This window comes from Ostrea edulis, chromosome 1 (assembly GCF_947568905.1).
Source record: "Ostrea edulis chromosome 1, xbOstEdul1.1, whole genome shotgun sequence".
Classification (NCBI taxonomy): Eukaryota; Metazoa; Mollusca; class Bivalvia; order Ostreida; family Ostreidae; genus Ostrea; species Ostrea edulis.
The window spans coordinates 27,072,965-27,086,758 of record NC_079164.1 but is presented as its reverse complement, the minus strand read 5'-3'; the positions used below and the strand labels follow the sequence as shown (position 1 = coordinate 27,086,758).

At 38.5% G+C, this 13,794-nt stretch overlaps 1 protein-coding gene across 1 annotated transcript; it reads right to left on the bottom strand.

Moving 5' to 3' along the window:
• Positions 1-3,696: 3,696 nt before the first annotated feature.
• Positions 3,697-12,994, bottom strand: LOC125663854 (mucin-2-like). The gene is made up of 8 exons (XM_048896261.2): positions 12,841-12,994; positions 6,209-12,425; positions 5,889-6,080; positions 5,533-5,733; positions 5,280-5,441; positions 4,734-5,086; positions 4,167-4,340; positions 3,697-3,999 (listed from the first exon to the last, which is right to left on the bottom strand). The coding sequence occupies exons 2-8, from the start codon at positions 12,417-12,419 to the stop codon at positions 3,937-3,939; spliced, it is 7,356 nt and encodes a 2,451-aa protein (XP_048752218.2). The 5' UTR covers positions 12,420-12,425; positions 12,841-12,994; the 3' UTR covers positions 3,697-3,936.
• Between the last annotated feature and the right edge of the window lie 800 nt (positions 12,995-13,794).

Here is a 13,794-nt window from a genome sequence, read left to right as displayed (position 1 = left end):
TCCTAGCTACTATATTTCTTTACAATTGTGTATAAATTTGCTATGTTGCACTAAATGAGTTTCCCTTACTGTCGATATCGTCGATATCGACGATATCGTATCGATATCGAATCGTTACCGTTTCAAGATTTTGTGACATTCTACCAACTATATTTCTTAATTGTTGTTTGTATGTTTATAAATTTAACACTGACTAAGATTCCCTTGTTGTCGATATCGACGATATCGTGTCGATATCGAATCATGATTGTAAAACAAATGGTTGTGCATGTCCTTGCCTGCATCATTCTTATAATTGTGCAGATGTTTAGGTAATTTACATTAACAAAGTATCCCTTGCTGTCGATATCGTCGATATCGACTATATCATGTCGATATCGAACCATGATATTTATAAGTTTTTGTGACCATCCTTGCCACTGTGTTTTTTTTTATAGATGTGCATGTGTTTAAGCATTCTAAATTGATTACGTTTCTAGTACTGTCGATATCGACGATATCATGTCGATATCGAATCAGGATTGGTAAGCAGTTGGTTGCGAAGTTTTTTGCTACTGTCCTTCTTTAAACTTGTGCTTATGATTAAAAATATCGCACGCCAATGCAAGGTGAAGATAACGAACAGTGATCAATCTCATAACTCCTACAAGCAATACAAAATAGATAGTTGGGCAAACACGGACCCCTGGACACACCAGAGGTGAGATCAGGTGCCTAGGAGGAGTAAGCATCCCCTATTGACCGGTCACACCCGCCGTGAGCCCCATATCCTGATCAGGTAAACGGAGTTATCCGCAGTCAAAATCAATGTGCCAAGAACGGCTTAACAATCGGTATGAAACACGTCAGACAGCATTTGACCCAATGCGAGGTTGTATTGACAAACTAGATCGTTATAACGACCATAGAATTTGCGAAATGCTGACTTCAATCGATTGATTAGGGTTAATTTCGAATGTCATAGTATTTAAGTTTAATCTCACACACCTAACAGCTTAGTCTCGCACACCAGTCGATAAATTTAGGTTAAATTTAATTTCAAAAAAGTTTAGGACAATGAATACATTGTTTGGAGTTAAATCTAAAAATCTGCATGAACCTCGGGCAGAATTCTTAATAAATTCACGAAACACGATCGATATCGATACAATATCGGAACAGTTTTGTCGATATCGACGATATCGACAAAGCACCCAGCGTCATTTATGATGATTGACTTAAACAACAAAATCCATACAACTATCGATATCGATATGATATCGAACTGATATTGCCAATATCGTCGATATCGACATGATAGTTAGTCTGTGGTAAATTTTCAATATTAATTATTTCACAAATCTCAGTCAATTACAAAAACTCCATATGGTTGATATCGACACGACATTGTCGATGTCGTCGATATCGACATTACACTCGGTCTTGGACATGTATGTCATTTGTATGTCAAAAGGGTTTATCGGTATTAATCTTGGCATTAAGGCTAGTTTTCATACATCTGAAGATCATGCTAAATAACTGTGTGGTGTGCACAGTTGGTGTGTTCGTTGTGTATGTGCTTTTAGCTCCATCCCTGGCGAGCGGTTTGCGTAATTATCTGTCATATGAAGCCTCTTCTGTTAGACCTTTTTGATTAAGATGTGGAATTTTCACATTTTACCAGATTCTGAGTACATGTACAACAGAGTGGATAGGGTCATCTATCACATTCTAGAGTAATATATCCACTTACGTAATTAGTCAACAATTGTTCAAGACACTTCAGTCCTGGAAGAAGTAAATGTGGTAACAGGAATCAAAGTCGAAAGAAAGTGCCAGTACCATCCACCCTCTGTCCACCAGGACCATCATCATCAAGCGTCAGTACCACCCACCCTCTGTCCACCAGGACCATCATATCAAGCGTCAGTACCACCCAACCTCTGTCCACTGTCATCATTATAGGTACATGTAACATCAATCACCATGTACATAGCTGGTAAAACAAGAGATATACAGCTATAACACCACGCTGCTTGGACTGAGTGAGACCAGATTGCTACATGGGAACTTCTGCTCTACGCAGGACATGAAAATGCAACGTACACAAAGGGTGTAGCAATCTGGTCTAGAGGAGCCCAGACTAATGATGAGAAGCCTATAGGTCTATGATGATTACATCAAGCTTCAGGATTGAAAAGATATGCATGAACTTGACTAAGTCTTAGACCCCTGCCAACGATCGTGAGAAGAAGTTAAAGAATGTTCTGCATCTAATTACAAACAGTTCTCAACAATCTATAGGGCAAAGCCGTGAACATCGTCATAGCTAATTTTACTCCGAAAGTGGGATCAGACAACCGGGGATATGAAGGAGTGATACGTCAACATGTACGTGGGGGAAATGAATGACAATGCGGAGAGATTCGAGGTAAGAGACAAGGAATGTGATCAAAAAGAATCAACAGAAAGGACTGGATATCGTTGAATACTCTACAGAAAATTCAGACAAGGATACGGAATTAAGAAACTGGAAAAGAAAGGCGGAGAACACCGAATTCCACAGCGTAGTTTCACGTAGTGTTAAGAAAGACAAAGAGAGCAATACGAGCACTAGGATGACAAGGTAGAACAAGCGTCCCAGAGCGGAAACGTAAAAGAACTCTATGACACGGTCAGAAAGATGCACTGTAGCAGGCAAATAAAACCGACGGAAAGCTCCATCAGCGACAAACAAAGGAAGTCCGTCATTGAATTAGAGCAAAATTAGACAGATGTGCTGAATAGTTTGAGGAAAAAAACTTATAAACATACCAGCATTGAACCAACAAAGAACAAAGGAAGAAATGCAATCAAGAGGATGAAGAACAGTAAGACGGCCCTCCTTATGAGAAAATATTAAACATATTAAACATGGAGGAATACCTACAGACTGGAAGGAAGGACACATAACAAAGTTACCAAAGAAAGGAGGCCTCGGCAACTATGAAAACAACCGAGGCATTTGCAACTATGAAAACAACCGAAGCATTGCGCTCCTATTGGTCCCTGGGGATTTTTTCAACATGATTCTCCTGGAGCATATGACAGCTATAGTTGATGTTTAATGCCCAAGACAATCAGGCGATCTTTTGACGCAACAGATCCTGTACCGGAAAGATAGCTACCTTGAGGATTAATTTTGAACTTTCGCTGGAGTGGAACGCCTCGTTATACATATGTTAACAGGATTCAATGTGAAAACTGGTGTCCGTCAAAGATGTCTCCTTTTTGCCATTTATCTTCCTGCTCGCCATACATATGGGACAAAAAATTACGTTCAGTGAACTTTGTGGACACAATTGGACGACTCGGACTTTGCAGATAACCTAGTCCTGTTTCCCTACAACCATCAACAGATGCAAGATGAGAAACCAAGAATGACATTCATCTTGCAAGTGCCCTTCGGATATATTGACATATGTTCCTTTACAATTTACAACTTGCTAATATTGTCTGAGAAGACTCTAAAAGAAAATTACTTTCCAGATAAATAAAACGATGTTTTTGTCAAAATTGACCGTTGGGATACGCGAATTTTCGTGTTAATCTTATTTCTCATTCTTTTTATATATTTGAATACATATACTTTTTATTGAACATCTCAGATTTTAGAAATCATATAGTATAATCTACAACGTATATGTAGTCAGGATTTCTGTTCTAAAATAACAATACTCGTGTTTTATCATTTTTTATTCATAAATATAAAATACCATAGATTGAAATAAAAGTGTTGTACATCTGGTACATATAAACAAGTATCTTTAAAGGACTTGATTGTTTCGCATGATTTGTGTGAAAAACACGTAATGAGGATGACAATAAATAAAAATGATGCAATAAATAGTGACGTAGATGTTTGTTGTTGAGGGTGAATGACGTAAACAACAACTACTGATGAACTAGGATTTCTTTTTATCTTCCGTCTTGTAGGCCTTGCAGGAAGTCTGGCGGAACACAATTACTGTATATTTCAACCTGGAAAAAATATCAAACGTTTTAGAATCGAAGTTGTGATATCGAACGTAAAATTCTACCTGGACAAACTACCAAAATGTCTCAGAATAGAAGTTGTAATATTGGAACTCCGAAAGAATTCAAATATGAATTCAGAATGGAGCGTCTATTTACAAGTATATACTTACATCGTCTATTAAACCATTAAATCCTGATCCAGGCTGTGGGCATCCTCCAATAAACATCGGGTTTGAGCTCGTTTCAATACCTCCTATAAGTCTCTCCGAAATAGTGTTGCCGTTGACTTCCGCTGTAAACGTGCTGCCATCATAATGATATGAAATTTCATTCCATTCATACGGCTGGAAAAAAATGAAAGCGATGTATACATATGTAGTTATTATCCTTTAAAGTAACGAATTAGTTAACAAATTTCAAACCGAAAGTTAAAAGTAACTTTGCATGCTACGATTTCAAAGGAATAAACAAGACTTTAAGATATACAATAAAACTTTAAAATGATATCATTTATTTACAATGAAATACTATGAATCATTTTTACTTTGCGAAGCATTATTTCGGGGATGGGGGGTGTCTTGTCTTTTTAGACGTACATGTATTAGCAAAACGCATTTATATAATTAGATAGAATAAAATATTGTTCACAAGAATCCATTCTTTGCGTCAAGTCTACCTTTCTAATGTATGAAGAAATTATGTAATTGTAAAAATGAATTTACAGTAAAGGTACTTACAACAATGTGGTATTCCAGAACAGATGGCGAGTTGGACATTACGCTTTTGGCAATAAGTCTCGCCTTTTTATCCTGCATTGAAATTTCCACGGTTGGTAAACCCCTAAGTCCACAGTTGGATACTACCATTCCATAACCTCCCTCGGTTTCAAAGGGCTGAAATCTAACTCTAACGGCAAATTCATCTCCAAGCTCCTTGTTCATGAAGCCCCACAGTGTAATCTTTCCATTTCCGCTAAACTTTGCTGCACCGTCTTTTATAGCAACGTTTTCCTCGTAAAAAGCCATATTTGACCCAGAGAGTTCCCTGAATCTTCTTGTGTTGAAATTCATTTTGAAGTCAGGTTTGCAAACTATGAAATAAATATTAATCGAATGAGAAAGGTACATGCACATATCACCTTTATAATTTCATAATTAGTATTTTTCAATTTAAAAAAATATATATTAGAAACTGTCTTTTTTCTGTTATATTTCCGTTCCACTGGTCAAAAAAAAGTGCCATTGAATTTGAATGAGTTTGTTTACATTTATTGTCAAGGTTACCTTCATTTCTTGGGTGTGTCAAAGATTCCTTCGGGACCCAAGTGCATCCACACTGTTGGGCGTTAAATTCTGTTCCGTAGGGACACGCCCTAAAGCGAAGACCGCTGTGCTCTAAGAATAAATATCCATACCGATTGCCTTTATCGGGCAGGAACCTACACACTGTAATCAGAAAGAAATTACCGTACATGATTAGAAATGTTGTTTTTGAATTCCAAAAGTGTAATAAAAACTTTGAATGGTGAAGTCTTACTTTGGTTATCTACTCGACGTATCAATTCTTCGGGTGTTTCGCATGAATCTTCACAAGCACTATCTTGAACACACGTCTGTCCATCAAAACGGTATCCCTTTTTACAACAGGCCGGGACCGAAATACCCGCCTTGCAGTAATAATGTGATCTACAGCCTCCGGATCGGTGGTAGGCAAATACCCCAATTCTAAGACATTGGTCTGAAATAAAAGAGGTGAGAAAACTCTTAATATTTTTTCGTTAGCCACGATGTTTAGAAAAGAATGCGTAATACATAATGATTATATTTTATCGTGATAAATTTGTACACCCGTATTATGACTACTAGTAAAATTGAAGCTATATTGGACCATACCTTCGAAACAAGGTACCTTCTCCGGCGGTTTACAAATGACGTGATTTTGATGCCAGAACAAACCAGCTGGGCATTCCCTAAGCACGGCTTCTGTTCGGTCGTAATTGTTGAAGCATTGAACAACTTTGTTACAATGTCCCGGATATTTATTGTATCCGATACCATCGATGTAAGCACTGTTTACACATAAACCTGTAAAGATTAATCATGATTATCTCCTTTTCATAGGAATCATTTTACGGTACATATATCTTTTCTTACCAACAAACATGATATTTGTATTAAACAAATGTAAATTTCATTCTCATTCTTTCACATACTTTCAAGAGGTGGTGCTTTTGTAGTCGTCTTCACACTCTCTAATGTGGGTTCGGGAGTTGTTGGTTTTTGAGTAGTTGGTTCGGGAGTTGTTGGTTTTTGAGTAGTTGGTTCGGGAGTTGTTGCTTCAGGAGTTGTTGGTTTTGGAGTTGTTGGTGCAGGAGTTGTTGGTTCGGGAGTTGTTGGTTTTGGAGTTGTTGGTTCAGGAGTTGTTGGTTTTTGAGTTGTTGGTTCGGGAGTTGTTGGTTTTTGAGTTGTTGGTTCAGGAGTTGTTGGTTTTTGAGTAGTTGGTTTTTGAGTTGTTGGTTCCGGAGTTGTTGGTTTTTGAGTAGTTGGTTCGGGAGTTGTTGGTTTTTGAGTAGTTGGTTCAGGAGTTGTTGGTTTTTGAGTAGTTGGTTCAGGAGTTGTTGGTTTTTGAGTAGTTGGTTCAGGAGTTGTTGGTTTTTGAGTTGTTGGTTCAGGAGTTGTTGCTTTTTGAGTAGTTGGTTCAGGAGTTATTGGTTTTTGAGTAGTTGGTTCGGGAGTTGTTGGTTTTTGAGTAGTTGATTCAGGAGTTGTTGGTTTTTGAGTAGTTGGTTCAGGAGTTGTTGGTATTTGAGTAGTTGGTTTTGGAGTTGCTGGTTCGGGAGTTGTTGGTTTTTGAGTAGTTGGTTCAGGAGTTGTTGGTTTTGGAGTTGTTGGTTCAAGAGTTGTTGGTTTTTGAGTTGTTGGTTCGGGAGTTGTTGGTTTTTGAGTTGTTGGTTCAGGAGTTGTTGGTTCCGGAGTTGTTGGTTTTTGAGTTGTTGGTTCCGGAGTTGTTGGTTTTTGAGTAGTTGGTTCGGGAGTTGTTGGTTTTTGAGTAGTTGGTTCAGGAGTTGTTGGTTTTTGAGTAGTTGGTTCAGGAGTTGTTGGTTTTTGAGTAGTTGGTTCAGGAGTTGTTGGTTTTTGAGTAGTTGGTTCAGGAGTTGTTGGTTTTTGAGTAGTTGGTTTTGGAGTTGTTGGTTCAGGAGTTGTTGGTTTTTGAGTTGTTGGTTCGGGAGTTGTTGGTTTTTGAGTTGTTGGTTCAGGAGTTGTTGGTTTTTGAGTAGTTGGTTCAGGAGTTATTGGTTTTTGAGTAGTTGGTTCGGGAGTTGTTGGTTTTTGAGTAGTTGATTCAGGAGTTGTTGGTTTTTGAGTAGTTGGTTCAGGAGTTGTTGGTATTTGAGTAGTTGGTTTTGGAGTTGCTGGTTCGGGAGTTGTTGGTTTTTGAGTAGTTGATTCAGGAGTTGTTGGTTTTTGAGTAGTTGGTTTTGGAGTTGTTGGTTTTTGAGTTGTTGATTCAGGAGTTGTTGGTTTTTGAGTAGTTGGTTCAGGAGTTGTTGGTTTTGGAGTTGTTGGTTCAAGAGTTGTTGGTTCGGGAGTTGTTGGTTTTTGAGTAGTTGGTTCAGGAGTTGTTGGTTTTTGAGTAGTTGGTTTTGGAGTTGTTGCTTCAGGAGTTGTTGGTTTTGGAGTTGTTGGTTCAGGAGTTGTTGATTCGGGAGTTGTTGGTTTTTGAGTTGTTGGTTCAGGAGTTGTTGGTTCAGGAGTTGTTGGTTTTTGAGTTGTTGGTTCGGGAGTTGTTGGTTTTTGAGTTGTTGGTTCAGGAGTTGTTGGTTTTTGAGTAGTTGGTTCAGGAGTTGTTGGTTCAGGAGTTGTTGGTTTTTGAGTAGTTGGTTTTGGAGTTGTTGGTTTCGGAGTTGTTGGTTTTTGAGTAGTTGGTTCGGGAGTTGTTGGTTCAGAAGTTGTTGGTTCAGGAGTTGTTGGTTTTTGAGTAGTTGGTTTTGGAGTTGTTGGTTTTTGAGTAGTTGGTTCATGGGTTGATTTTTGAGTGGTTGGTTCAGGAGTTGTTGGTTCAGAAGTTGTTGGTTCAGGAGTTATTGGTTTTTGAGTTGTTGGTTTTGGAGTAGTTGGTTCAGGAGTTGTTGGTTTTTGAGTAGTTGGTTCAGGAGTTGTTGGTTTTTGAGTAGTTGGTTTTTGAGTTGTTGGTTCAGGAGTTGTTGGTTTTTGAGTTGTTGGTTCGGGAGTTGTTGGTTTTTTAGTTGTTGGTTCAGGAGTTGTTAGTTTTTGAGTAGTTGGTTCAGGAGTTGTTGGTTTTTGAGTAGTTGGTTTTGGAGTTGCTGGTTCGGGAGTTGTTGGTTTTTGAGTAGTTGATTCAGGAGTTGTTGGTTTTTGAGTAGTTGGTTTTGGAGTTGTTGGTTTTTGAGTTGTTGATTCAGGAGTTGTTGGTTTTTGAGTAGTTGGTTCAGGAGTTGTTGGTTTTGAAGTTGTTGGTTCAAGAGTTGTTGGTTCAGGAGTTGTTGGTTTTGGAGTTGTTGGTTCAGGAGTTGTTGGTTTTTGAGTTGTTCGTTCAGGGGTTGTTGGTTTTTGAGTTGTTGGTTCGGGAGTTGATGGTTTTTGAGTTGTTGGTTCAGGAGTTGTTGGCCTTTGCGTAGTTGGCTTTGAAGTTGTTGGTTTTTGAGTAGTTGGCTTTTGACTTGATGCTTTTTGAGTAGTTGGTTCAGGTGTTGTTGGTTTTTTAGGTGTTGGTTTAGGAGTTGTTCGCTTTTTAGTTGTTGGTTCAGAAGTTGCAGGTTCAGGAGTTGTTAGTTCAGGAGTTGTTGGTTTTTGAGCTGTTGGCTCGGGAGTTGTTGGCTTTTGAGTAGTTGGTTCAGACATTGTTGGTTCAGGAGTTGTTGGTCTTTGAGTTGTTGGTCTTTGAGTTGTTGGTTCGGGAGTTGTTGGTTTTTGAGTTGTTGGTTCAGGAGTTGTTGGTTTTTGAGTTGTTGGTTTTTGAGGAGTTGGTTCAGGAGTTGTTGGTTTTTGAGTTGTTGGTTTTTGAGTGGTTGGTTTAGGAGTTGTTGGTTCAGGAGTTGTTGGTTTTTGAGTTGTTGGTTCGGGAGTTGTTGGTTCGGGAGTTGTTGGTTCTGGAGTTGTTGGTTTTTGAGTAGTTGGTTCAGGAGTTGTTGGTTTTTGAGTAGTTGGTTCAGGAGTTGTTGGTTTTTTAGTAGTTGGTTCAGGAGTTGTTGGTTTTTGAGTAGTTGGTTCAGGAGTTGTTGGTTTTTGAGTAGTTGGTTCAGGAGTTGTTGGTTCAGAAGTTGTTGGTTCAGGAGTTGTTGGTTTTTGAGTAGTTGGTTCGGGAGTTGTTGGTTTTTGAGTAGTTGGTTCATGGGTTGTTTTTTGAGTGGTTGGTTCAGGAGTTGTTGGTTCAGAAGTTGTTGGTTCAGGAGTTGTTGGTTTTTGAGTTGTTGGTTTTGGAGTAGTTGGTTCAGGAGTTGTTGGTTTTTGAGTAGTTGGTTCAGGAGTTGTTGGTTTTTGAGTAGTTGGTTCAGGGGTTGCTGGGTTTTCAGTAGTTGGTGCTGGAGTTGTTGGCCTTTGAGTAGATGGTTCAGAAGGTGCTGGTTCAGAAGTTATTGGTTTTTCAGTAGTTTGTTCGAGAATTGTTGGTTTTTGAGTTGTTGGTTCAGGAGTTGTTGGTTTTTGAGTAGTTGGTTCAGGAGTTGTTGGTTTTGGAGTAGTTGGTTCAGGAGTTGTTGGCTTTTGAGTTGTTGGTTTAGAGGTTGTTGGTGTTTGAGTAATTGGTTCAGGAGTTGTTGGTTTTTGAGTTGTTGGTTCAGGAGTTGTTGGTTTTTGAGTTGTTGGTTCAGGAGTTGTTGGTATTTGAGTTGTTGGTTCAGGATTTGTTTGTTTTTGAGTTGATGGTTCAGGAGTTGTTGGTGTTTGAGTAGTTGGTTTAGGAGTTGTTGGTGTTTGAGTAGTTGTTCGTGAAGTTGCTGGTTTTGGGGTTGTTGGTTCAGGGGTCATTGTCTTTTGAACTGTTGGTTCAGGGGTTGTTAGTTTTTCAGTTGTTGGATCAGAAGTTGTTGGCTTTTGCATTCTTTGTTGAGATGTTGTTGACTTTTGAGTTGTTGGTTCAGGAGTTATTGGTTCAGGAGTTGTTGGTATTTGTGTTGGTTCAGGAGTTGTTGGCTTTTGAGTTTTTGATTTAGGGGTTGTTGTTTTTGGGGTAGTTGTTGGTTTTTGAGTAGTTGGTTCAGGAGTTTTGGGTTCTTGAGTTATTGGTTCAGATGTTGTTGGTTCAAGAGCTGTCGCCTTCTGCTTTGTTGGTGCATGAGTTGTTGCGTCTGTTGTTGTTGGAATGGAAGTTGTTGATTCCTGTGTTGTTGGTTCAGCAATTATTTCTTCCGGTGTTACTGGTTCTGGATTTGTTGTCTCCCGTGGTGTTGGTTCAGCAATTTTTTCTTCCAGTGTTACGTAGTCTGGAGTTGTTGTCTCCTTTGGTGTTGGTACAGCAATATTTTCTTCCATTGTTACCGATTCTGGGGTTGTTGTCTCCTTTGGTGTTGGTTCAGGCTTTTTGTCCTCCTGTGTTGCTGGTTCGGGAGTTGTTGTCTCCTGTGTTGCAGGTTCAGGAGTTTTTGTCTCCTGTGGTGTTGGTTCAGGAGTTTTTGCCTCCTGTGGTGTTGGTTCAGCAATTTTTTCTTCCAGTGTTACGTAGTCTGGAGTTGTTGTCTCCTTTGGTGTTGGTACAGCAATTTTTTCTTCCATTTTTACCGATTCTGGAGTTGTTATCTCCTGTGTTGTTGGTTCAGCAATTATTTCTTCCGGTGTTACTGGTTCTGGATTTGTTGTCTCCCGTGGTGTTGGTTCAGCATTTTTTTCTTTCTGTGTTACTGATTCTGGGGTTGTTGTCTCCTGCGTTGTTGGTTCAGCATTTTTTTCTTTCTGTGTTACTGATTCTGGGGTTGTTGTCTCCTGCGTTGTTGGTACAGCAATTTTTTCTTCCATTGTTACCGATTCTGGGGTTGTTGTCTTCTGCGTTGTTGGTTCAGCAATTTTTTCTTTCAGTATTACTGTTTCTGGAGTTGTTGTCTCCCGTGGTGTTGGTTCAGCATTTTTTTCTTCCAGTGTTACGGATTCTGGAGTTGTTGTCATCTGTGTTGTTGGTTCAGAATTCTTTGTCTCCTCTAATTTTTGTTCAGCTTCAGGAGATGTTAGATTTTCAATTGTTTGTTCTTGTGTAGTTGACTTTGGAGTAGTTGATACCGGAGTTGTTGCTTCTTGCATTGTTGGTTCATAAGTTTTTCCTTCCTCTATAGTTGGTGCAGGAGTTGTTGATTTTTGTGTCGTAATGGCTACAGGTGTTGGATTTGAAGTGCCTGGTTTTTGTGCTGAAGAATTTTCGGTTGTGGATTCAGAAGTTGTTGTCTCCTGTACGTTTTGTTCAGGAGTTCTTGGTTTTTGGGTTGTCACCTGAGTTATTGGTTCAACAGAATCTGTTGACTCTTGTGTCGTTGGTTGCATTGTTCTTTGATAATATTCCGACGGTCTTACCATTTTTTCTTTTTCATTCGTTACCTGATCTTGAAATTCATTTGGCAACATCATGTCAATAAATGAGTCTACCGAAATGGATCCTGGAGAAGTTGGGTGAACAGGATCTGTGGTCTGTATTGCCTTTCCGTCAGTAGTCTCTGGTGTTATTTTCTCCTCAGGAATGTAAGTGATTGTTGTTGTACTGATATCGTTTACTCCCGGACTTGCAGATAACATGTTGAAGCCGCCATCGCTTTTTGTTATCGTTGCAGAAGTTGTGCCTGTAGTTCTGGTTGAATTGTGTGCAGGAGTCTCTATGTCACTGTTGCGTGTAGAACTGGTAGTAGATGATTCAAACGAACTTGTTGATTTTTCCATGCTCCCTTTATCACTTACGGAGTGATTCCTTTTTAAAAGAATATTTGCATCTTCGATGATTACACCAACTGGGACTGTTATGTTTCCAATTTTTCGGACGTCTGTACTCAATTGTTCTAGAGTCCCTGCTGCAGAACTCTCCGCAGTCTGAGAGAAGTGGTCTAAGAATTGGGTATCTTCTGTATCATTTGTAGTGTTTGCAGAATCAACAGACTTATTCAATGTATCATCCGCTCGTGGATTTCTGTCCTGAAGCTTGTTATCAATGGATTCCAGATGAATATTTTCGAAATTTGTCACAAACTTTCTGGGTGCAGTCCCTTTATCCAGCGATATAGAATACGTACTTTCCCGCACGACCGGTGACTCCGGTACCGGTGATGTAAATTTTGAGGCCGTTCCACCGACCGTGGAAGAAGTGTTTTCCTCGAAATTAAAACCGTCACTTTTCCAGAGTATCATTCCATTAGCTCGAAATATCGGATCATGTTCAGCGTGAATTAATCCAACCACCAAAATAATTAGACAGCGATCCATGCTTGTCATGGTGGACTGCAATAGTACAATGACATTTATCATATCATTTGAAATTCAATTAAAGGATGCAAAAAGACCAACTAACTAAGAATTGCATAAGTGTCAGTTTTAAAATTTCAAAATTTTTTAACAAAATCACAACATTTTTATACAAATTATATTTTGATATGCATAAATATTTTTTTTTTTTTTTTTTTTTTTTTTTGTAAATTCTATTTAATTCAAAAATCAATTAAATTCAAGTTAAATATGCTTTCAAATAACGTAATATCTTAAATTATGTCATATGTATTGCGCTGTACTGTAAACAATCTAAACCAATATTGTAAATATCCTTAAAGATCAGAAACACAATACAAAATGTTGAAGAGATTGAAAAAAAAAATTCTATTAACTAAAAAATGATAATATTGAAATTGAAATGACTTACTATAACCAAAGAAAACTAACACACGGCCACCACCTTCAGCCTAATCGGGAATATATAGTCACACGCCTCCGATCCGAAGTTTATAACTCGTTCGGAACCCACCTCCACGGAGATTATGACTAAAATATTCGTAATGGTACCAGCACGTATTTCATGAAAGACTGACAGTCCCATAATCACTGCCGAAAAAAACGAAATCCATCAGTTCAGACATTTATGATAATGAGCTGCACATCATTAGCGAGGCTAATTAATTCGTTCATAAAACCTTAACATGGAGTCGCGGTTCCGCTATAATTAAAATTCAACGTTTTGGAATTCGTATATTCGACATTTCATTATGAGTATTTAAATGAAGTACTTTTTTTCATCGCTACACCGTAAATCTTCGGTTCTTACCGTACATAGTAAGATATGGTCACATACTAATATTTATGGAATTCGTATTTCAACCATTGAAGAATTCAGGTTTATTTGAAAAAGTCTAAAAATACACACAAGATAGGCCTTTTTAAGTAAACAATTTACTTTTTAGAAATGTAATGTAGCAGACTGTCATCAATTTTAGCTCTATACAAGAGTGCAATCGTGTACTGAAACCCGGGGTTCAAATCAGTCAAAAATTACAGCAGTTACTATTCTTTACGATACGTATATTTATGTTGTAAGACGAAAAAGTTAAGATAACGAGCAGTAATCAATCTCATAATTCCTATCAAAAATACTTTAACAATAGGACAAATACACAGGTCCCTGGACACACCAGAGGTGGGTTCTGGTGTCTAGGAGTAAGCGCCCCCAATTGACCGATGTAACCGATTATCTTGAACAACCTCTGGTGTTCTTGTAACGCAGATGATTTTAATCACTGAAGAAAACAACATAAAGATCTCGATTAGGAATGAATGTTGGGCGGTCGGTGAGTGTATGTTTCTTTACAACTACGATGGTGTC

Bases quoted from the DNA above. Each gene is read 5' to 3' on its own strand.
- LOC125663854 (XM_048896261.2), bottom strand. From the start codon at position 12,419: ATGACAAGCATGGATCGCTGTCTAATTATTTTGGTGGTTGGATTAATT. The intron at 5,734-5,888 runs GTATGGTCCAAT...CTTTTATTTCAG, and splicing joins GAAGGTACCTTGTTTCGAAG to ACCAATGTCTTAGAATTGGG. The intron at 5,442-5,532 runs GTAAGACTTCAC...TTCTGATTACAG, and splicing joins ACGTCGAGTAGATAACCAAA to TGTGTAGGTTCCTGCCCGAT.